Below are 25,930 nucleotides of genomic sequence, written 5' to 3'. Positions count from 1 at the left end.
TGTTAACTCTATATCTGTACATCTCTCAAATTATCCTGTGGAATATTGTTTCAGCATGAAGGGCAGTGTTCTGAGACCTCAGAGCATCTGGATTAAACAATAGGTCTCTCTTCCTACCCACTCACTCCTTTTGTTTTCACAAGGATGCTCTGTTTATCTAGTAATTCCACCATTTTCTTCTAAATCAATAAGAAAACATACATCAACAACCCAACTTAAAACTCAGAAAACTAATTTTTCTTCATTTATTCTAGCAGTCTGTTCCCCAAAACAACCTTCCTCTATATGCATTTTTTCTAAAAACTGCAATGAGATCATTAGAAGATGGGCATGAGGTAAAAATTATTGAAATAAGCATTATAAAAAGCACAGCTTATTTTAATTTAGAAAAGGCACTGTTACAACACTTAACAAGTTATTAATGTTAAACTAAAATAAAATATATGAAATGTATATTTACCTTCAGCATTGCTAAGTATAATTTAAAGTATTTCTCTTGTATGAAGGCATTGCAATACTCATCAAATGCCTGCAATAGCAATAAAGAGAAAGATGGAAAACACAAACATTGAACTGATGATGACAGCTTAAAAAAATAATAATAAAAATAAATTTTTTAGGTAAGGAAGATAAATAATCATGCAGTTACATGGCAAGCAAGTGCCACTATACAATTAAATGATTTCAATGGTCAACAAGTATTTTTAATCAATGGTAAAAAAAAAAAGGGTGAGGGGTTGGACAGTTTTTGCATGTAATCTGTCTTTAGTTATTTTTTTAACGTGCCTAGTTTTTGTGACGACACTGTCTACATAAACACGATGGGTGATTAATACTATTCACATATATATTCTGCCAATCTAGGTGAATATAACAATATCAGTATGAAAAGCCTAGTAGCTTTCAAGATTAATTCCTTCCCATTTAGAATTTGCTGTTGGTAACATCGGTTGGTCCCACTGTACAGAATTTAAAAACTGTCTGAGAGACCACCATAGTCACCTTTATGAAAGCAGAAACCCTTAAACTTTACCCCTGATGATAGTTGCAGTATGATTGATGTCTTTTGAGGTTGGGATGAACACCACTGCGAGATGCAAACTTCCTTACATTTTGAGGTTACAGCTCTAAAATGGTGTTCGCAGGAAAGCCACTAGTTAATACACCGGACCAAACCCATTGGTAATTCTTTAGGAGGCTTCTGGATCAGCTAGTGTATAATCTTACTGAATCTAATCTGCCAGAGTGTGATTGGAAGGAGTCCAAGTAGTGTGTATGTGGGGGGCATTGTTGAGGCCACATTATGTCAAGGATCTAGGTACTGTATATTCTTAACATATGTATGCCATATCCAAAAATTTAATTACTTCACACAGCATGTCCCCCCCCTACTTTTTCTTACTATTGAATACACCATGAATTGTCAAACTAATACCATCAATTGTCAAACTAATAGAGCAAACTTATCTGCAAAAAAATCTATACCTCCTAAACGCTTCCTAGTTCTCACAAATATATGTTGTTTGTTTGTTATCTGGTTTTTAGGAGCATTAACAACTAAGGCCATATTGCTCCGGTATATGCGGTGGTCATTCCCTGACCTTTCCGCATCCTGCGTATTTGGTGGTGACGGGCTCGAACCCCGGTCAATCAAGAAGCGTGTGCTACGCACTGCTGCTCCTTCCCACCTGGCTACGGAGGCGCCTCACAAATATATGTAGTCTCAGTTATAATCTCAATGATGTCCATTTCCACTTAGTCTGCCAAACAGCATGTACTTTTTCTCACAGAATCTCAGTTATTGGTTGATTCAACCACTGCTCATCTCAGTTGCCCAAATTATTCGCTGTATGATTCCTTTCGTTTCAAAGGTGGTACTTGTGCATATGTCTGTTTCAATATTCCCTGTCAGAGAATTGGTAATTTGGAATCTCCTCTTTCCAATCTTCTCTGGCTTAAAATTTCTCTACCTCATTCTGTCAAATTCATCTGTTGTCTCTACCGTTCTTCCAACTCCACTAATCACTTGGAACTCTGACTTCCTCTCTTTGCAACTTAATTTTCTCTAGTCCAACTTTCCTAACAGTGAGGTAATTTTCCTTGGTGATTTTAATGTTCACAACTCCAGTTGGCTTCCGTTTTCTAGTCACACAGATCAAGGTGATCAAGATGCTGAGGCTTTTGCCCTATACAGCATACTAATGACCTCACACAGATTGTTCATTTACCTAACAGAATACTGGACAATCCTAACCACACAGCCGACATGCTTGATCTTTTTCTCACAAACAGCCCTTCTAAGTACATGGTCAGAAGGAGTTCTTTAGGAACCTCAGATCACAACTTGTGATTGTCTCTTCTCCAATGGAGCCTATATCTCATGGCTATTCCCAACCTTGTGTTGTTTGGCATTGGCCCGATGACGTGTGAGGTTTCTTTTCTTCTTTTCCTTAGTCGAATTACTGTTTCAAAACTTCTGATGTCAACGTTTGCTCAGATCGTGTCAGTGAAATTATTCTTGTAGGAATGGAATCCTTTATTCCACACTCCACCTTAAAATCTTGTCCTTTATCTAAACCTCGATTTTCCAATAAATATGCTAAGGCTGTTCAAGAAAAGAATGCTGCATATTGTAATTGGCTTGATTTTTGATGAAAATCCACCCTACTATAGAATATTGTTCCCACATCTGGGGTGGTGTCCCTAAAACCTCTTGGGCTTCTAGATTCCATTCAGAAGAGGACAGTTAGGTTAATTAATGACTCATCTCTAACAGAGTCTCTCCACTCTGTCTCATAGATGTTCTGCTTTTGCTGCATGCTTTTTCTATAGATACTTCCATGGGCACTGTTCTTCTGAATTGGCTTCTATAATTCCTGCTCTCTCTTTCAAAATAATCCGAACACTTGCTGCCACCAGCCAACATCCATTTACTGTCCAAATTCAAAGTAAATCCCACATCAGTACAGTGTGATCACTGCTGCCTAGTGTTTCCTTTATCTGCAAATTCTTAATGCATGAATAATAACTGCTGAGATCAAGAGTATTACTCCCCCTAGTTGCCTCTTGAACATGCTGCTTTAGAAACCAATGATCCAATAAATCTACAAAAGTCTTGCCAGTGTATGAAGGACCAACCACAAGTTCCAGTCAATATCTGGGAAATTAATGGCAAATGATGCAAGAAAGCAAGCTTATATAGCATCAGCCAAAAAAAAAAACATAGCTCACCCATTCATACCCTCCAAGAATTTGTCCTCCAAGAAATAGATGCTTGTTCCAACAATCAACTACCTGCTGGCTGAAGGCAAACTTCTGAACATCAATCCTGCAACCATCCTTCCTCAACTAAATACTTTTAGAATTGCCAATAAATCTGAGTGGGGAATCATGAATAAAAGTTGGTTAACTATTATCTGATTAAAAGCAGATTTCTTGGACCGTGCAAAGGATAATGCTAATTTTAGTATCAAAATTTCACTAATATCCCCTCTACTATAGAATACAGTTCTCTCATTTAAATATACAAGGTATTTATAAATTTAGCAACTGATTTCCACACATTCAAATGTTTAATAGCATTACCTTTGTTGCATCTTGACTTCCTTTAACTATCAAATGATTTATGTAAGCTGGCTTCCTTGGAATGAAATCACGATTCTTTGTAAAATGAAGAAATTTTTCTGTGAATCAAGATGCCAAATTTTGAAATAAATTTGAAATAATTTTGAAGTAACAAAAAATTCTATTAATGAAAAGGAATGAGAGTTAACACAATCTGAGCACATGATTTTGATTACTTACCTAGAGAGGCATTCACGGCATTTGAAAAGAATGTTTCAAGAACTTGATTGTTCTGTAGTTCTAAAGCTTCTCCAATATGCTGAATGCTATTCTACAAAAATAAAGACAGTTTTCAAATAATGACTTATTAATGATTAATATTGTACATAAGTTTTATTGACTGACTGTGTGTGTGCGTGCATGCGTGCGCATCCATTCAAATTTAAAGCATCCATTAAAATTTAAATCCCTCCACAGTATTTGTCAGTATGCCATTTAGTAGCCAATAAGTCTGAAGCAGAATTTTCTTATTCTTAGAGATTTCCTGTGCAATTTCCTACATGTGCTCTTTAGATATCATGTCTGTGCAATCACATATTCGCAGGACAATTTGAATGTTGTGCAGACTCAAAAACGGAGTAAATATGGTGGAAGGGAGGGCAGTCCCTCTGCCTGAAATCAGTTAACCCCAGCCTAATACAGCTGAGTGATCTCAAAATGAAAGTACAATGGCAAATGCATGCAAGTTGACCATGGCTCTAATCCACATGATAATGCAATAGTAGCCGAGTGGTCAGGAGTGCGATAGCACATACTCTGAGTGGGCCAGGATTCAAGCCCATGACTGCTAAATATGATTAATGTTTGTATTGATTGATTTATTGTAAACTCCACTAACCTGGTGGTCGTGCCAGAGTATAAACAAGAATATTTATAAATAAAATTGACTGAAATGCTTGAATGAAAAAAATGAAGATGAATGATTAAAAATTTCTCTTACAGAATAGAGTCATAGAAACATTTGTAAGACCTAAAGGCATAAAAAAAGGTAAAAGTTAAACTGCAGCCATTATTAATCCACTGCAGGATGGAAGCCGCCTCAACGATCCATGTTGAGAGAAACAGACCATAATCTGCCACGCTGGTCCAGTGTGGGTTGGCAGATAACCATAATTAGCAGTCAGGGGCTTGAACTGTGGTCTACTCAAAGAGCATGCTGTTGTTCTTATTTGGTTTTTAGGAGCATTAACAACTAAGGCCATATTGCTCTGGGAATATGCGGTGGTCAATTCCCTGACCTTTCCGCATCCTCCGTATTTAGTGGCGACGGGCTCAAACCCTGCTCCTTCCCACCTGGCTACGGAGGCACCAAAGAGCATGTGCTACTGTACTCTGCTTCTGACCACTTGCCTATGGAGGCCTAATGGCATAAGATGACATAAAAATACCAACCCATATTACATTACCAAAGGTGATACAGCTTGGTAACTTAGTCATAAATGCCGATTTTTTTCATGTCAACATATAACACAGCTGCATGTGAATATTTATCAATGAATTTTTTTAGGTATATTGACACATACGTAAAGTGCCTATCACCTACACATCCATCTTTTGACTAACAACTGGACTTCGAATGGAAGGATTTTCATGAAAGTTTACATTTAGTGCTTTTAGAAAGGTCCATCACATATTTCATTAAAATCAGAAAAACAAATCCAGCAATTATTTTATTTTTCATATATATCACATTATCCGCATATTATGTTGTAGTTGGATCACTGAATATTGTTTGTTGTGCACTGACTGGAGGAACAAATGGGCAATATGGTGGATGCACAGAAAATAAGTTCTTCATTTATTTAAACAACACATGTAAAAGCTGATTTTGAAGAAATCATTTTTTTATTTTATCAATTTACTAATTATATACATAATGGATTATTAGAATTTACTTATTATATTAATCACAGCAGAAATGTTAAGCAACTGTTGCTTTTCAAATTTTATTAAAATCCAGAAGGAAATAAGTAACCTCACATTATGTGAAGTACTTGCTGCTATTTGCTTATTTTATTAAATCACAGAATTAATTAATTAAATCTAGGAGGAATAAGTATTCCAAAAAGTTGAGTAAATAAAGATTGTAAAGTATGTGAAGCGAAAATAATTACTTTTATTTATTATTAGTTAATTAGTAATCAATTTAAAACTAGTTAATTAGTTATTTAATTTTCACTTATATTAATCACAGAAAATAAAAAATATCAATTAGAAAAAAATAAAAACAAATACTTGAAATGTAATGCACCGAGTACATTACCTGTTTATTTTGTCAACACTACGCTATATATAAGGTGTCTGCCTGTGTTCCACAGCATGCAATTATTATAGCCCTGTGTTACACCAACCCCAATAGAAAAATAAAGATTTATTCATTCATAGGAAAGATCAATTCAAAGAGTTTAAATCTGGTACTTAGGTTGTGGCTTACTGAGCATGCTACTAGGCAGAGTTATATTCCTTAGTATTGCAAAATGGCATCCAAGCAAGAAGGCATTTCATGTGTAGCTTTAGAACAAAATTTTTTAAATCCGTTGTGACAGTGGAATGACAAATTTGGCATAAGTATGTGACGAATTTACTAAGTAAACCATTGGTTCTTGGTTGGTAAAAGCATTTTGTACCAATGTACAGTAAGACCTCTCTTTAACAAACTTCCATATAGCGAATTTTTCTATGTAGCAAACTTCTTTGATTTTCCCTTAGTCGTTACATTGAAAATAGTTTCTGTATAACAAAGAAAATTTCCATATAACAAACTGATTTTGAGAGACCCGGGTACGCATTGTGCACACCTCTGGTTTTTAGGCAATAAAACTGATGCTGTAGAAAGCACGAATGAAGAGCTAAAAGGATTAAGAATTAACCCCTTCAGCACTTAAGTGCTAAAGGGATTAATTCCACAAATTAAGAGTTAAAATATTCTACAATTTAGTGGTGCCTGTAAAACGCTGCAGGAGGAAACTGGTCAACCGCTGCATGCAACAGAAAAAGATGGAAAGTTTTAGGAGAGACCTTTGCCCAGCAGTGGGTCAGAGTGTCTAAAAAGAAGTAAAACTTACACAACCTATGCATTACTGTATTGAGAAACTGTGCTTGTCAACTACTACTGAGTCCATAGCCAATTGGTAAAGATTAAGGCATATTGCCGACGTGGTCTTTGGCTCCGGTCAACTCGTTTTCTACTGTAAGTATCCTATTAGAGAATTAGGAGAAAGTGATTTTCCTTTATCCAGGAAATTCATCTGTTGTTTCGAAGAAATGAGTCATCCACACTAAATTTCACCTGTCTCTGTTTACATGGTAGGTACAAGTGGTCCTTCAGTCAGTTTGTTTTAGTTGCAGAGCAAGTAACCTTACAGTATCTAAGCAGAAATCCTTGAGTGTAGTGTGAAAAAAGTGGAAGTGATTAATAGCGTAGATCGGGGCATTAGAAAAAAACAGGGGAAAAAAAAAAAAGGAAAAAAAAAAGAAAAAAAAAAAGAAATTGCTTTAAAATTTGTATTCCTGCCAGTAGTGTGTTAATTCTTCTGAAAAACTGGTTTCGATTTTCAAACTGTTTGAGGAAACGGGACCCAGTCGGAATCTTGCAAAATTATGCTTTTGAAGATGTAGATGAAGCAGTTTAAGTGGATGATGTTGATTCGAGACCAAAATGTGCTGATAGGGCCATTAATAAAAGAAAAGGTGAGTATGCAGATTTTCTGTGGGATAAAACATTCCAAGCCAGTTATGGTTGGCTGGACAAATTAAAGGGCGGCACGGCTTACTGGAAAAAATTATTTCTGCTAAAAGTGGAGTTGTAATCGAAGGAGACTGTACTCATTGAAAAGAAACAGTTTTGAAAAACAATTATGGAGGACTACAAGTCATATTCAACGTGGATGAAATAGGTCTATTTTTTAAACGTTTTACGAAAAGGCACCGACTTTAAAAGGTGATAAATGTTCAGGAGCCAAAAATAGTAAGGAGAGAATTACAGTCTTGGTTGGTGCAAACATGGCAGGTAATAAAAAACTGAAGCTTTTGGTAGAGGCAAAAGTAAACAACCACGATATTTCAAAGGAGTCAAGTTGTTAGAGTTGGACTACAACTACAACATAAAAGCTTGGATGACGTGGAATTTTTGAACAGTGGATTTTAAATTTCGATAGAAAGATGACAAAAAAAAAAACAGAAAAATCGCATAGATTGTTGACAACTGCCCACCACTCGGTAATTTCGAAACTTACAAGCATGAAGCTTGTTTTCCTCCCTCCGAATACCTCTTCTAAACTGCAGTCAATGGACCAAGGCATTATCAAAGAATTTGACAATGTACTACCAAAGGAAAATACTGGAAAAAATAAAAATAAAAATAAAAATATATATATATAAATATAATGAAAATAGAAACCAACAAACCTATAGATTTGCAGATGTGCATATCAGAGTTAGAGAATGTGTGGAGTCAAGATGTGATGGAATCAACGATTAAGAATTGTTTCGGAAAAGTAAAAAGTAAAAAATAATAAAGTTACATTCACCCCTAGACAGCAATCAAATGTTAGGAGAGTAAACAAAACCATAACATAGCAATACAAAATCTATATTGGGTAATATAAAACATACAAAGATAAAGATACAATGCGAAGACATTACGTTCGACATAAATGCTCAATATACAGTCAGCATCTATCCAAGCAGAGTGCGGGGATGGCAGCAGGATATTATAGACTGATTGGAACAGGAGAAGGAGCACAGATCATCCTCAAGTACAGAAGCCACGTAGGACGATGGCAAAATGAAGGTCTAAAATTGCAAGATAGCATAGTATCTGCAAAAACTTTGGTTCTGTAGGCCTTGTCAACACACAAATTGCTTCACAGTTGATGTTTAAGTCATTGAGAAGTGTGATCGTGCTTGCTGGGAACATATGACTGAACGAGCTGACTTGGTTGAGGGCAGGTCGAATCACAGATGTTTGCCGATTACTTATTCTTCTGTTATTCTTGGGTGGGATGATGAGGCTATCAATGTTGGGAGAATCTAAGTTTACAGGAAATGAGCTTAGAGAAGGTAATTATGTTGTGAGTGATGATGATTTGCTTCTAAAGAATCATTCCATGCAGCGAATGTAGTATACCCCTAGAGATAGTAAGGGGATGTCTTGAAGTCCTATTGAGGGATCGAAGAAGCCAATACTCAATCCCCAAGAACTGCCATAAGTAGGTTGGAGGGGCAGAGGACCAGATTTCTGATGAACAGAGAGCCACCAGTACTACACAAGATCGGACTTACTTAGTTGTCAGCTTGCTATTGCGGTAACCCACCAGTTCCCGTTGAGCTGACCAAAGGGCTGAGAAGAATTTGTTTCTAGCTTCCTTGAAGTTCTCCCGAAAGACAGGTTCGAATCCCATACCGAGCCTAGGTCCTTGTGAGAGTTGACAAATTTAATTTGATGTCCATTTATAAAGATGTGTGTTGGAATTATTTTTCTTTTCATAAGCATCATTAAGCAGATTTTTCAGCATTTAGTTCAAGACCAATATATTGAAGAAAGGTGCTTATCTCAGATATTTGTTTTGTGCAGCTCTTTGGCTAGAGCGCGCTTGCTCTGGATGATCTGAAAGAATGAAGAGTTTCAGATCGTTGGCATGCAATGTCATAGGTTTTGCTAAAATGCAAATTAACAGATGTCAGCGACAAACTACTACAAGACATTGAGCAAGCTTGGGAAGAGTTCCAAGCGAGGTTTGATCAGTGGAGAAACTGTTCTTGACAAATTTTTAGGAGTTGATAATGATGTCATAGTAGCTGAATATCTGAGGGAATCAACACAATATCGACAATGGCAGGATGAAAATGAGTGAAACTTTGAAACTTTGTGTAGAGGCCTTCAGTGGGAATAAAATGTGCCAGAAAATATATTTGAGTGTTTAAACAAATGCTAACAATTTTTATGAACAATGTACAGTAAAATCCAGTGCACAACAAAAAATAACCAAATATTACGAAATAATTCTTAAAAGTGTACTAATACATTGTGCACATCATGAAAGTAGTCATTTCTTAATGTGTGTATTAATAAATTGTTTTAAAATAGTAGAAAATTTATTCATTTCTGAATTTACAGTATTTTTCATTGTTGAAAATGTCATATTTCTTTATAATGAAATTTTCTGCACAGTGAATTTTTTCAAGGGAACCATCAATTTCATTATATGGAGGTCTGACTGTATTTGAATTTTGCAGACCTGTCAGTGAGGGTGTTGAAAACAGACAATTTTTAGAGTGGTCTGTAGAAATCAGTGCAGCAAGAAATGATATGCAGCCTGCTGTCATAAAAGGCAACATAACATAGCCAAAACAACTGTTTGGCATGTCCTTCAAAAATACTTTCAATTTAAGAAAAATCGAACATAATCAAAATGTAGTGCAATGCATACATTAACTGACTTTTATATGTTTACAGTATGTTTAAGTTATTTTAATCTTTTATTCCTCAAAGTATATTTAAGTCACAGTTAAAAAATATAAACCATCTTAAAGGCCAACTCAAGGTGTAATGAAAAATTAATTCGGTGTGAGCACCATTAGTGATTCAAGGAACATTGAAGTGATATTCAACCTCCTGCTAAACTTATTAGAGAATAACTTGATCAGTTTTTACAAGGCTCTGATTTTTCTTGAGCTCTTCTAGTGTTGTCAGCAACAGAGGAACAGACATTCTTTCACCACTTGATTAATACAAATCTAATACATATTATTCATATTCCACTGGAAAATAGCTCATTAGATTCAATAACAGCAATTACTGTGACTAATGAACACAGAGAATCAACGTTTGGCATACCATCACATTTCACATTATATAAAACTATTATGCTCTACCAGAAACACTGATTGAATAAAAAAGAATGCCCCTTGAACCAATGTTATTTTCTCCAATTAATAGTGAGGCCTTCCTTGAAAATATGATTCTTGAGTTCTCCTCTTTTTAATTAATTCTATTTTATTTTTTTGGTCGTTCTCTCTCTCTCTCTCTCTCTCTCTCTCTCTCTCTCTCTCTCTCTCTCTCTCTCTCTCTATTTTGATATTGAGGAAAAAATTAATAAAAACAAAAGGAAATTAAAATCTACTTACTTTAATGGAAAAAAGATATCTCTCTCTTATATCATTTGTTACAAGACTACCTATTTCTGACAAAAAACCTGCAACAGCTGTTTTAGTTGCATTTTCGATATATTTCTTTAAGGAAACTGTTGTCACTGGTAAAGGCACATACTGTAAAAATTCCTCAGCTTCCAACTGAATAGATAAGAAAAAATTAGATTAATCAGAATAATTACTAAATACAGACTAAATACAATGAAAGTGAAAATATTACTGTAATAATTCATTCATCACAATAAATATAATAATTCAATTTTAACTAATGGAAACTTCACAAATAGTTTTATCTGACTCAATATTTTTATCAAAATGCTGATGAAATAATTTTCTTTTATCATTTATATACCATTTATCATTTACATAAGAATAACACTTATTTTTAGAATTTTTTTTATATTAACAATAACTTACACTTTTTTTACTGAAATTTATAATTTTTTTATCTTTTCTTCTTATAACAGTTGAACTTTGGACCAAATTCAGGTATGAATGAGAAATAACTGACAACTAATTTATTGTAAAATCTGATATTTACATATATACTTGACAATCAGTGAATTGTGACCACCTATCTAATACCATGTTGGGCTACCAATCGCACAGATAATAGCTGCCATTCTCCAAAGCACTGACCCCACTAGATGTCTGAATATGTCCGTAGGTTTGTGCAGCCATGCTGCCTGCAAGCCTTTCCACAGTGCTGGAACAGATGACAGAAAACTGAGGTCAGGCGAATTGAGGCCTATCAAGATGGGTGATATTTTCACTGTGTTCCTTGAATTACTCATGCACAGTGGTGCATTGTCTTGGAAGGTCCTGTTTCTGTCTGGGAAAAAATACAACATGGTAGGAGACATGTCTCCCCTAAGCACTGGCAGTAGACCTCACCAGTGAAATGTTGGTCAATATGCACCAGGGGTCCTAGTTCCTATCAGCAAAACATAGCCCCATATTAAGCGGCCATTGCCACCTGCCTGGATAGTGGGCACCATGCACAATGGGTCCATGGACTCGTGTTGCTTGTGTCATATACACACACAAAGGCATCCATTAGCATGTTATACCAGTTATTTTGATTCATCTGACCAGCACACTCATTTACAGTCCTCCAGCATGGTGTTGGCACCATGCTGGCTAAGTCCCATAACTGCTACTTTATCACTTTGATTTGTACAACCAAATGCAAATTACCACTGCTCTAGTGTATGAAGCTGATTGGTTTTTTATATTACAACCTATGTGGCATAGTCCATTACAGATGGTATAGTCACAATTCAGTGATCACTGAGCACATATATTTTTTAAAAAAATTTATTTGAATTTATTTTTTTTAAAGTATATTACAAAAAAAAAAAAGGAAGACACATACAATTTAAAAAGAGATATTTTTAGGCAATAAAATATGATCTCACAGAGTGTAACAATAAAAAGCATTATACATTATACAAGCATAATGTAACTATGATAGAAAAAGGGTGGAACTGCAAGAGCATACTGCAGGATATCCTGCTGATTTAGTAATACTAATGATTTTAAAAATCAAATATATATTATATATATTTTTTTTCTTTTTTTTTTTTGATTTCCAGCACTCCATTTTTGAAGTTCATAACATTGCATTAATATGTTCAGTGCTGACTGATGCATGTGTGTGCAAAAGGATTTTTAATCCACATGGATCAAAAACCATGTGACTAAGAATCATTTTCTTCTAATTCGTTGGAAAACTGGATATTTTTGTCAAGCAACCTTCATCAGCAGTTGTTTGTTGTTATTTGGTTTTTAGGAGCATTAGCAACTAAGGCCATATTGCTCCGGGATATGCGGTGGTCATTCCCTGACCTTTCCGCATCCTCCGTATTTGGTGGTGACGGGCTCGAACCCCGGTCTAATCAAGAAGCGTGTGCTACGCACTGCTGCTCCTTCCCACCTGGCTACGGAGGCGCCTCATCAGCAGTTGATTAATTCAGCCATGGTGAGAAGAAAGCATAAAAATGTGTCTGCTCTGTCCAGTCCAGACTGACTCAATTCCATGATTGAGTCAATTTTGATTGGATTTGGATCCTTAAGGTTGTAAGTAAAATTGGCAGCAAACATGTTAAACAGAGATGTCACTTTTATTTCTTTCTTTTTTTCTGTCAAAACAGATGTGCAGAAAACATTACTCATGTTTGCCATTTTCAAAAACCAAACTTTATTTATCCTGTAAGCGGAGTTTATAGAAGCTTAATTAAAGAACAATAATTCAGATATTAAAAGCAGTAAGTTAATTATGTATATGTCAACTTCCCACCCATCACAAGTGTCATTACTATGAGAACCAGAGCAACTTGTTATTGTGTCAATCACAAGCTGCTCTGGTCCCTGTTCTGCCTAGCAACATGCCACTCTGGATACAGAATTTAAGTTGTGCAACAATAAATGCTTGGAAAATACAGAGCAAGTGAAAGCATTATTAGCCACTCTATTAAAGCTGAAAGTAGTATATTTTTCTTACACATTACAAAAAAGTCATAAGAGGTAAGACATCTAAAAATAATAATCAACGAAAAAAACTATGTGCAAATTAAATTAGCATTTAACTGGAAGCTTTGTCTTATGCTCTGATATTCATCCATTATAATGTGTATAGTTTAGTATATAGATTCTTAGGACAGTACATGAAATTTCTCCCATTTCAATGTCTATCTTGTAATACTACTAAGCAAATAATTTGAACCCAGTTTATACTATTCAATGCTATTTACAGAAAGCATGGTTTCTGTGTTTTATTGATTATAGACTTAGTGCCAGAAGGCTATGAAACACAGCTTTGCCTAATTTGTGAACTTCTGTGATGATCACTGAGGAATAATGCAAACCACAAGGACTTTAATTTTTACTGTTTCAAAGCTGCTGAGGCAGTATGAACTGTAGAAATTATAATAATACTGTTATTATTAAAACTGAATTGATTAACTATACAAAGTGTATTAATTGGCAATAATTAAGATATGCATTATGAGATTACACCTAAACATCCTGCAATACCTGAAATTCACAATATGGTTTGAAAAGTTATTGGTTTACAATTAATTATGTAATTTGCATTAAAAAGAAATCAATGTCCACCTAATGTATCCACAAGAATATTTTTCTTCATATTCAATTATTATGGAGAAAGCATTATTCAAAACTTTTGTGCAATGTTTTCAGCAAAGGAGAGAGAGAGAGAGAGAGAGAGAGAGAGAGAGGCAGATAAAGAAATACTATAAGAGCTGAATAATGCAAAGTACAAGAATTCTATAGCCAAAGTAGTATCAACTATATGGTCATGTACAAAGAACAGAGCTATATTTCCTATTTTTTTTTAAGGCTATTGAAGTAGAGGATCATCCTGAAGTTCCAAGCAGTGAACGTACAAATAAAATGATATTCTAATTTGCATGTGCAAGAGAGAGAGAGAATTCATGATGTTATGATTCATGATGTTAAAAATGCTACCATTAGAGGTAAGCAACAAAGTTTTGTACAATAAATGTCACTTTTGGACAATTATTACTTGTGATTTGGCAGTACTCTGCCAAATATGCCAATTTCTGTTACTTACTGTGAACTGAATCCAGAGTCAATCACAATTTTCGAATTCCAACTCACCCTTAAAAAGGAACTATTAATGCTGTTGTTACCAGAGTAATAACAGATAAATACTCCTGCTATCTGACATCAGCTAACTACAGCCCAACTATAGAGGCCTTTAGAAATTCTTCCAGTCTATGATGGGACTTGAACCTAAAACTCTCCAAATGAGTTATAAGTGGCAAAACCACTATGCTCTCAGTCAAAATAACCAACAATCATGAAAATGAAAATGAAGATGTGTTAAAAAATCAGTGCAGTCTTCAAATACAAAGCTTGGAAATTAAGAAATCAGTTACATTCCTTCATGTGACATTAGGGTGCTACAAAAACAAAGTAACAATGTATTAAGAAATATCCCTTATTTGCATTTGAAGACCATCAAAAAATATACTTTTAATTTTTACTACAATATATCAATGTCAATTTCTGATGATAAATTTCCAAAACTCAAGAGTTCATATCAAAAATCTAATATAGATTTCTGATATGAACATTTACTGCACATTTATATTGATTAATAAAAAATGTATGACCTATAAAGATTATATTATAAATTGATTTACCACTTACTTCTACTCTATTCTGTGACTCTGTACATTTTAGTTTTATTTTCTTTTCATTTATATCTTTCATTCTTTCATATAACAGGCTGATTTCTTGCTTAAGTTTTTCCTTTGCTTCGACTGTTGCATCTTCTAAACTGTATTTCAAATAAGGATATTTAATTTACTGGTAAGAGCATCTTTCAATATTAAGAAAAAAGGGTTTTTAGTTAAAAACATTCAAGAATCAAAAAATTGAAAATTATAAAAATATTAATGATTACAGTTACTTCTACAATATATTAAAATGACTGATCAACAACATCCAGTGGTGCAAATGACACATGTAACAGAATAAAATGACACTGAGTTGAATTTATTTAGAAAGAGGCAGATAATCAGTGGCTTTCAGAGCAGAAAATGCAATGACCACTCCAAAGTTAGCGATTTAGCCGAATTTCTTGATCCTCATAGGGAAAGCACTTCAAGTGTCCCATGTCAAAAATCTTCTTATGGCATCTTATTTTATTTACAGTAAGTCCCCGACTTACGTAAATTTTTAAATTTTTTTTTAAAATTGTAAAATTTAAAACAGTAAAAAAAAAAAATAAGCAATCAGTAATGATGAACAGGGTACGTGAAAATTGCACAAGTGAAATACAGAGTAACAATCTTAAAAAATAGGAATGAAGAGAATATTCTGAAAATTTGTTTTTTTCTATGAAGGGGACACACATTTTACCATAATAATGTAAAAACCTATAGAATTCCAGCTATCAGTATTATGAAATGCAATAAGATCAAGTTTACTACCTGTTTATAATGAATTGCACTAACAGAAAAGCCCAATAAACTAGAAACTGCAAATTGTTTTTATTGTTTTATGGTAGTGACCTCCAGAAATGCTTTAGAGCTCATGTCAGGTGATAGTGTTTCTGCTGCTTTAAAACCTGTGAAGTTCTTTACAGAAAATTTCATTTTGACAGTTATCATGGTGCCAACTAAGAGAATAAGTGACAGCAGTGCTATTAAATCAGAAAATTAAAATAATAAGGATGTATGAAATCGGTCAAACATTAACAAGTATTACGCACAATTTAGATTTGTCAGTGTCAACAGTGAACAAAATAATAAACAACAACAACAGAATCCAAAAAGTGAAGGGATCGGCACCAATGAAGTCAACTATAATAACCAAGGCTCTGATATGTATTTCACTATGAGCAGCCTCTGTCCCAATAGCTGCACAGTGTGTGACAGGTCTGTAAATCCTTGAGATAAGGAATACACACAGTAGCAACAGAAGTTCTTCCCCCCTTACTCCAAACAAACCCACCCAAAATACTCTGGCCTAGCCCATCATTTTCACAGAGATCTGCTGTGCCTAACCTCCTCCAGTCTATCATTGGTGTGTGTGTGTGTGTGTGTGTGTGTGTGTGTGTGTGTGTGTGTGTGTGTGTGTGTGTACAATAACATGCGTTTTTTCTTCCTTTTATGTTTTCTTTTCTTATGGGCGACTTCCAGCTACTTCACCGCTATCCCCAGATAAAGTATTAAAGAAGTCTACCCCAATAATATTTTAATATGGTTTTTAATTTAATATAGTTTGACAATTGCCTTCTCTTTCTGGTCTATCATTGCTGATAGGTTTAGTTTGGGGGTAGGTTGATGTGCATTGGCTGCGCTTTGCTCTTCCTTGATAGCAGTTAGCAGACTATATGAATTGAAGACAAGTTTAGTTTTATATAATATCATATAATTTAACAATCACCTTTAATAGGGATATGTTTGCATTTTAATACTTAATTTTATATTACATTAACCGGATCAGTTTGATGTGAGCGTCGGGTCAAGATTTCCTACAATAAAGGTATGATTCGATCTTATATTTAAACAAGAAATTTTCTGAGCAGTGCAGACAAGCTGCCAGAGCAGGTCATGGGGTTTTGTCAATGATATACAGGAATTTTTCTAGTAGGGAAAAGGTGATTATCCCTTTGTATAAGGCAATGGTCAGGCCACGCCTTGAGTACTGCGTACAAGTCTGAAGACCTCATTTTAGGAAGGATGTAGAGTTGCTTGAGCAAGTACAGAGAAAGGTACCAACATTGGTGAGGGGAACGAAGGGGTGGCCTTACCAAGAAAGGCTTAAGTTCTACAATTTGCAACGTCTGGAGACTAGGCACCTGTGAGGTGACCTGATTGAGGTGTATAAAGCCTTGAATGGGTTGGGCACGCTGAATTCTGACGGGATTCTTCCACTTGTTCAGATTACGAACCTAAGGGGGCATAGATTCAAATTGAGGAAAGACAGTTAGAATAGATGTGCAGAATGTCTTTAGCCAGTGGGTAGTTTATTGCTCAAACAAACTTCCTTCTATCGTGGAAGTTGATAGCTTAAATAAATTCAAGGAGGAACTGGACAAACATTAAGAGGGAATGAATGTGCGAAAAATGGGGGGTTTTTTTGCTGATGATGTATAAGCTTGCTTTCTTGCTATTACTACTACTATTATAGACCTCACTATGTTTTTCAAAAATAACATTTCTAAATGGAATGGGAATGTTATGTTAGGAAAACATGGAAGGTTTCACAGTTGCTGATCATCTAACCTACTTAGTGACAACCGAATAGACAGAGAAAATAATTGATAACTTGCTCTGTAACAGATTAGTAACTCATAACTACAATAAAATAACACCAACCAGATAAATGACAGAATATGTAATAAAATACACAACTAAATACAGGATAAAACTATGTATTTAATAGAAAAAAAAATACAAAATAAAAGAGGCAGTCATCTTCAATGGCTTCCTTTGCCAGTGTAATTTACAGTGACAGCACATTCTTAAATAACACAGCAGGATCATGGCTCAGTATGTATTAACAAAAGATTACACGAGTTACCTCTACATGTGCACAGAGACCAGAAAAGGCCCAGAAACATGTCAGGCTAAATTCATTCTGTCCAAGAATCTCAGCCTGAAGCATGGGTTGAATACGGATCCCCCATCTCTCTTAATGGTGCTGTGCTCCAAACCCATAAGCTCTTGAGCAATTTCCTGTGCTAATAGCTATACAAATGATCAATGATAATTGTCTCTTGAAAAATTAGGAGAATCTCCTGAAAGTGCTTAGCAATAGCAGATTTCTCAGGGTCAGCAGACTTTAGTTCTCTTACATGTTCCCCATGTGATAATTAAACCTCTGTAGAGGTTTAATTATCTCTGTAGAGCATTCTACACAATGCAAACATTTCATCTTGTATATACAGTTCTAGTTATATCCTTTGTGAATACAATATCCTTTACCCTTAACACAACTATGAGCAGCCTCTGTCCCAATAGCTGCACAGTGTGTGACAGGTCTGTAAATCCTTGAGATAAGGAATACACACAGTAGCAACAGAAGTTCTTCCCCCCTTACTCCAAACAAACCCACCCAAAATACTCTGGCCTAGCCCATCATTTTCACAGAGATCTGCTGTGCCTAACCTCCTCCAGTCTATCATTGGTGTGTGTGTGTGTGTGTGTGTGTGTGTGTGTGTGTGTGTGTGTGTGTGTGTCATACTATAGTACATGTAGCTTGCTTTATTGCATTACATGCCTCTATTGCTATTACATGTATTGTCCCTGAGATAAGTTTCCTATATACTTTCATTTTTATTCTAAGGCCATCCATACCAATCAAAACAAGCAAAAAGTTTATAGGAAACCCATGTGTAGAGCAATACATACACTACAGTATGGCACAAGCCAATATTTATAAAAATAGCATAACTTTTATAATGCTTAAATTCAGGGCCTTAATGAATAGGGTTTAGTCTCACTTTAGCCACTCTGATAAAGTCTGGAGAAGGTTAGCCAGGCAAAAGTGGATCTTCAAAAGTGAAGCTACATGTTTTTTTTTTCTGGTGGGGAGAAGAGATGGAGAAAAAGCATTTACAACTTTTAGTCATCAGTGTATTATATTTTATTAAATACTCTCTCATTTAAGGAGATGGTGTTTTTGGTTATGGCTACGAGTGATTATTTTCCAAACTGCTGAGGCCAATTTGAAGAAATGAGAAAATAGCGTCCCATTCAGTGCAAGTAAATAATACCACATTTTGAATACCACATGCTGTTCAAATAGAAACTTATCTGAACAATGCATAATTATACTTCATGTTGTTGTAGGGTTTTTAGGGGCATTAGTGGCTAAGGCCACATTGCTTTGTGTATATTGTCTGTAAATTGCAATACTTCACGTAGATAAAAAAAAAGAAAAAAGTTTACTTACAGTGTTAAGAGGTACAATACTACAAACCTTCATTTCTCTGTTACTGAAACCATTCAAACACAAATTTTATGGATTCAGTAACAGAGAAAATTTATGAAATTGATTCATAAATGAAATGAAGAATTTATTTGTGGCATATCAACGGCAGGAGTAAATAGCATTGATATTGTTTAGGACCTATCTGCATAAAATTTCAGCAATTAATTTCTTCCTTCAAATTAAACACAGAAGAATTACAAATACCATGTCCTTTTCCATGTTTTTCTTTTCTCAATGAAGTACCTTGCTCAAACTTTTAGTAATCCAATCTTTTTGTTCTATCATGAAAATTTTAATGTTTATGTTTCAAAATACCAAAGTGTGAAATTTGGTATTTTGAAACTTGTGAAATTTTTTTTTTTTTCTGAAGCCATTATTATTGTATGTAATCAATAAACACGCGCAATCACTACAAATGTAAACAGCTGAGTGAAACTGTTTGCCATGAGGGATGTAGACTTAATTAGCTGAGTTACTAAAAACACTAGCCCTCAATAAAACACAATTTTCAGGGCTATTTCTACAAGGATTTCTTTTTTTAATGTAAATTTTAACTTGCTTAAAAAAAAAAACACACACACACACACATGAACAGAGGGGGAAAAAAATACTTGCTTTTTCAGACTTACCCATGCAAAAGCTGTGAGAGTAGGTGATATGATTTAGAAGATGCATGATTATGCCAGCTCTAAGGGAAGAAGGGAAAAAAAAAAAAAAAAAAAAAAAAATCACGTTATGCTCACATATCTCAGAATTTCAATCAACAGATTATGCATGCATTGTATTGGAGGAAGAGATTATGCAGAAAAGAGGAAATCAGTAATTGACTTATTGCTTATAACAGAATATAACAGGTTAGTTAGAGAGCTAAAGTGTCAAGTGAAAAACAAAAATTCTAAACATCAGGAAAATAATTTGGATTACAAAGATGTCCTGTAAGCATGTGTAACAGATGCATAAAGGTGAAGAATAATAGCACCTCATATGTAGTATTTTTTTATCGAGTATCTACAGGAAAAATTTTTCATCATATGCAGTTATTTACAGAGAACATTAACTGAGAGAAACATAGCATAAGCATCAGTTTACTAATGATAAAAACAAGATAGATTTGTGATTACACAAATTTCACATCATCTATTAATGATGTAAAATTTGTAAACATGAATATGTAACACTCAGATAGCAAAAGTGATCAACAATTGTAGTAGTAGTAGTGGTGGCATGTGATGCAAGAAAGCAAGTGTATGGAGCTTATGCAGCATCAAGCCAAAAAAAATAAAATTTCACACAACCATTCCCTCTAAATGTTTGTCCAGTTCCTCCTTAAATTTATCTAACCTATCAACTTCCACAACGACAGACGGAAGTTTGTTCCGGCAATTAATCACCCGCTGGCTAAAGGCAAATTTCCGCACATCTATTCTACATCTGTCTTTCCTTAATTTGAATTTATGTTCCCTTAGGTTCGTAATCTGAACAAGTGGAAGAATCCCATTCAAGGCCTTATACACCTCAATCAGATGCCTAGGCACCGCACAGGTGCCTAGTCTCCAGCCACAGCAATTTGCAGAACTTAGCCTCTCTTGGTAAGAGGATCCCCTTCATTCCTCTCACCAATCTTGTTGGTGAGAGGAATGACATGCTCTCTGTACATGCTCAAGCAAATCTACATCCTTCCTAAAATGAGGCCTCCAGACCAGTACGCAAGGCATGGCCTGACCATTGCCTTATACAGAGGGACAATCACCTTTTCCCTGCTAGCAAAATTCCTATATATCATTGACAAAACCCCATGGCCTGCCCTGGCAGGTCATGGGGTTTTGTGTTGGTACCGTGTAAACCATAGCGCGTTACCATTTCATATTGAAAAAAAAAAAAATGTAAATAACATGGGTGTCTTGATGGATCTCTGCTTGCATTATTATTCAATACCAGTAGGAGAAAGCCAGCACTGTTAATATTCAGACCTGGCTTCCTCTTATATAGTCCACGTACAGTGGCTGTTTATCGTCTGCACTCAGTGGTGAGGAAGGAGGGGAATGGATTCTGAGTACAGATCTCAAAGCTGCACTGTGTAAAGTTTCCAGTTTGCTTGATTTCTTCCAGTTTTTCATATTGTATGAAATCGGCCTCAAATTAAAGTTCAGTGATACTCTCATCTCCACCAACCAACAGCTTGTAATAGTTGTTTATATGTAATGTTCTTTCATATCTCTCCTGTGCAGAGTGGATTACCCAGACTTCCTTGGGATGAATGATGTGGTTTAATCCCCAAAAATGATGATTGAACCACATCCTGCTGTTCATGTAGAAGATCCTTATAGACTTTATTTTAAAAACTGAATGCATTTTGTCATTCAACTTCCATCTTAGAGTCAGCTTGGTCCCAGTGGCAACAGAGACTAAATTTTGACTGTTAAGGTTGGAAACTGAATGCGGAAATGTATATAATTTTCAAATTATTTCCATGCAGGTATCACTTCAAATAAAGGATGCAAAAACAAAACATGCGGCCAACATGTTTACGACCACTGCTTTGGCTGAGAGGAAGGACCACATGGTTTGGTTGGAAATAATCGTAAGCCCATCATAAAGTTAAATAAGTAGGTACCGATTAACATGATCACTGGTTAGTACAATCATCCACTTTATAGAATCAATTTCAAAAAGCCAATCCAAGCCATTAAAATGCACTACACTTTCATCATTTATTGCTGTGTTTGGTTATAAGAATCAATTTTGAATGCCTTTGATATTTTTCTAAAGCACATTTCTGGAGGTCACTACCATAAAACAAAAAAAATTTGCAGTTTCTGGTTTATTGGACTTTTCTGTTAATGCAATTTGTTATAAATGGGTAGAAAACCCGATCTTATTGCATTTGCAACAATGCCAATAGCTAGAATTCTGTGGGATTTTACGTTATTATAAGAAAAGTGTTTCCCCTTCCATTTCCAAGAAATCTTCAATCATAAAAAACAAATAAGTTTTCAGAATCTTCATTCCTTATTTTTTTAAGCTTTGTAAACTTGTTGCTCTATATCTCACTTGTGTGTATTGTGTTAGTTGCAATTTGTGCATGCCGTGTTCTTTGTTATTGATTGCTTATCTTTTTTACTGTTTTAAATTTTACAACCAAAAAAAAAAGTCAGTGAACAGAAATATCAGTTAGTTAGTAGGTATGTTGTTTGTTTGTTTGTTTGTTATTTGGTTTTTAGGAGCATTAGCAACTAAGGCCATGTTGCTCCGGGATATGCGGTGGTCATTCCCTGACCTTTCCGCATCCTCCGTATCTGGTGGTGACTGGCTCGAACCCCGGTCTAATCAAGAAGCGTGTACTACGCACTGCTGCTCCTTCCCACCTAGTACATATGTTACAGTATTAATTAAGCTATGTACGTAAGAGTTAAACTATGGAAAATAAGATTTTCACATATTTAATTTTGTTAATTGGTAAGATAAAGTGTAAATTTGTGCTTTATATCTTTCCTCCTATTTTTGCTCACTGTTTAATAGAATTAAAATTCAATTTGCAAACGTGATCACAATGACAGGAGCTTACTATATATTGTATAGTGAATGGTATTTTATTATGGAGAATCCATCATAAAGTGATTTGATCATACAGTAAACAAATCATAAAGCAGGGGTTCGCTGTAATTTGTATTTATCTACTTATTTTTTCCAGTGCAGCAAAAGTCTGTGGCTTCCTTGCACTGTATAGCAAATACTATTACTCACTCCAAACTCACAGAACCAACTTTTCTTCTTCCTCATTTATTCCTTAAACTTTAGTTTTCTTGAACAACTTCCCTTCATAAGTATTTCCTAAAAATTACAATCTACACAAATTCAAGTCTATAATGCCAACAAATATTTTTTCAACCTTCAACCCATTCATGGTATTAATACCTCTGAGCTTGGGACCTAAAAAAAAAAAAAAAAAAAAAAAAAAAAAAAAAAAAAAAATGCTGCAGCTTTTACTACTTGATATTCTTTACAATTCAATCTTTTTATTTCACTCATACATTGGCTAGAAAATTCAGAACCATAATTATACATGACCTATATACAGTATTTTATCAGATTACAGGATGAGATTAAAAAGTTTCCAGTGACTTCATAACACCGTTTCAATTTCCTTTTCAGTCCAACCATAGAAATCATTCTATATATTGGATACATTGCATACTTAGTTGATAAGGTTGAATGGACTCTGCTATCTTAGTAGATATTTTCTAATTCAGCTCATTTTCCTTTTTCTGTTGGAAGCATTGCTACAGTGGGATATGCAGCCAAAAATATAGTGAGGCTAGTGGCCTGCAGATACTGGATTCCTCTAGAACAGTGATTAAGTAGATAAATACATTGGTGTGCCAATCCCACAAACCGGCAATTATAAAGTGAGGAAGCATAAGGGTACTTTGAGAGCTTCAAGGCAATGCACTCAAGAAAAATGTTAGGAACCACTTTTCTCAACTGATATAGATACATTGCTTACTTCTAGAGATATAGGCATCAAAGAAATGATGGTCAATATTGTCAAGAAAAACTGTCTAAAGTTCCCAAAAATTTCAAAAGAGCCTGTAGAGAAACAGTTGCCAGAGGACATACTGCATGCAGAATGTGCCCACAACTGTTCCACAAATGAGATGCATGGCAATTTTTTTTCTAAGTATAACCATATCATGCAAAAAGAAAATGGCCTCTTGAGCAGGGAAACAGACTCTGAAGTGATGAATCTTGAGAGATGCTGTTTTCATGTGATGGTCTTTGTGGAGAGGTAGCTTGCAAAATGAACAATAACATAATATTCTTGGTAATACAGTCAGTCCTCGTGTAGCACGATAGTTGTGTTCCTAGAAACCCTTGTGCAATGCAAAATCATGCAATATAAACAACAAGTCCTATGGGAAAAATAGGGTTAGGTGCCGACCACCCAAGATTGAACACACATTTGTAACCAAAACATTACCAAACACAAATAATCATAATAAAATACTTACGTATTTTATTACGACTATTACATAATAAAATATTGCTAATGCTTTTGCTTCTATCGTAAGCAAACTTGTTTTTTGTTTGATTTTCTATCCAAACAGATGACAGCCATTCCATCTCTTCCAATTCTTTGTGTCTTAATCTAATGGATTTTAATTACATTACACTTTGAGTTGTTCCTGCTGTGAAAGTTGTTTTATTTTCTCTGCATTCTTTGTAATTCTCGGCGTTGCCTCATCGTGATGGGTCTGTAGCACGTGCAATATCACATGATTTTTCGTTTCACTCAAAGCGTTTCACAATTTCATATTTTTTTCTCTATCGACAAAGGCAGACTGGCCATAAGCCTTACCGGGGGAAACCCCTGTGGGCTGGAGGCCGGTGTGATTTTGGCCATAAACCATAGTATGAGGCCACTATAAATTTTCCCAGGTAAGAATTTTTGACCCAGTCCGCCTCTGTTTATCGATATTGCTTTTCTTTTTCTCTCTGAATCTGCAGTGTCTTCACCAGGACGCTTCCTTTTCACACCTTTTAAGTATTTTACTCATTTTTAGGGAATAAAGCACAATTACAAAACGAGGATGCACGCTTGATACACATAAACAAAGCTGCATGTGTAGCAACTGAAACAACACCGTAAAGGCAGAGATACACTATTAACACCTCACATTTTACTAAAGCACATTTCTAGGGGTTACTACCATAAAACAATAAAAACAATTTCCATTTGTGTTTCTGCTACTGGAATCTGTTATAAACTGGTAGTAAACTCGATCTAATTGCATTTGCGATTATACCGACAGCTGGAATTGTGTGGGTTTTTAAGTTTTAGGGTGAAGTGTGTTTCCCCTTCACTGATATGAAAAACAAATACATTTTCAGAATCTTCTCTTCATTCCTATTGTGTTGCGTTCGGTTGGGGTGATTCCGGTTCGACTGCCATTTCTTGTAAACACAAAGGCAAATCGTGCATAAGCGAATTCGGTTCATGTTATATAAGATACGTTCCCCTATTTATATATAGTGTATGATCGAATTTGTGTAGTGTAAACACATGTTATACGAGGACTGACTGTACCATTCTTCTAACACATGTAATTTTATGGTGCAGGTCTCTGTTTTTCAACAGGTCAGCGACCAGTTAAAGTTTGGTGTGCGATGGACTGATGAGTTCTAAGATACCACGCTAGACGCAACAGAACTACTATGATATGAACTGAAACAATATGTGAGGACTTGTCTGTGCAGGCCATAATTGCTTGTTGACTGGTTTGCTAGTGGGTAAAAAAAAAAAAAACCACTTATGTATTGTTAGGGCCATCTGAGAATTGCCTCATCTGTCCATGTGTATTATGTCTGTAAATTGCATGTGTTATCTGGTTGGTCTGCCTGGATGAGAAACAAGTTTTTTTGGGGGGGGAAGAGTGTGGCAATTATAACCACTATGTTATAAATGAAGACTGCTGGAGGAGTAGAGGGAAATATTTCTGATACCAGCTTTCAAATTGTGGAAAGTGTTTCATGAAAACTGTTTTATATTAAGGCCAAAGGAGTCCCATGCCATATTATAATTTGTTCTGTAAGCTACTGTTGTCTTTTCTCTTAAGTTTCCCAATACTTTTGGTTAAGAGCATATATTACAACATAAATATAT

At 35.1% G+C, this 25,930-nt stretch overlaps 1 protein-coding gene across 1 annotated transcript in view; it reads right to left on the bottom strand.

Moving 5' to 3' along the window:
- LOC150083895 (uncharacterized) overlaps positions 1-25,930 on the bottom strand; it is a 75,496-nt gene that overhangs the window by 11,338 nt on the left and 38,228 nt on the right. The window contains exons 12-17 of the mRNA XM_090375557.1: positions 19,899-19,957; positions 14,974-15,103; positions 10,753-10,917; positions 3,805-3,895; positions 3,586-3,683; positions 461-529 (exon numbers count right to left, since the gene is read on the bottom strand). Of these exons, the coding sequence (XP_090231683.1) occupies positions 461-529; positions 3,586-3,683; positions 3,805-3,895; positions 10,753-10,917; positions 14,974-15,103; positions 19,899-19,957 (612 nt within the window). The remainder of the gene's footprint in view (positions 1-460; positions 530-3,585; positions 3,684-3,804; positions 3,896-10,752; positions 10,918-14,973; positions 15,104-19,898; positions 19,958-25,930) is intronic.

The sequence above is a fragment of the Mastigoproctus giganteus genome, chromosome 6, assembly GCF_048544385.1.
Source record: "Mastigoproctus giganteus isolate SK-2022 chromosome 6, ASM4854438v1, whole genome shotgun sequence".
In the NCBI taxonomy this organism is placed as follows: Eukaryota; Metazoa; Arthropoda; class Arachnida; order Uropygi; family Thelyphonidae; genus Mastigoproctus; species Mastigoproctus giganteus.
Note: the sequence above shows the minus strand (reverse complement) of the source record. Positions and strands in the feature narration are given on the sequence as shown.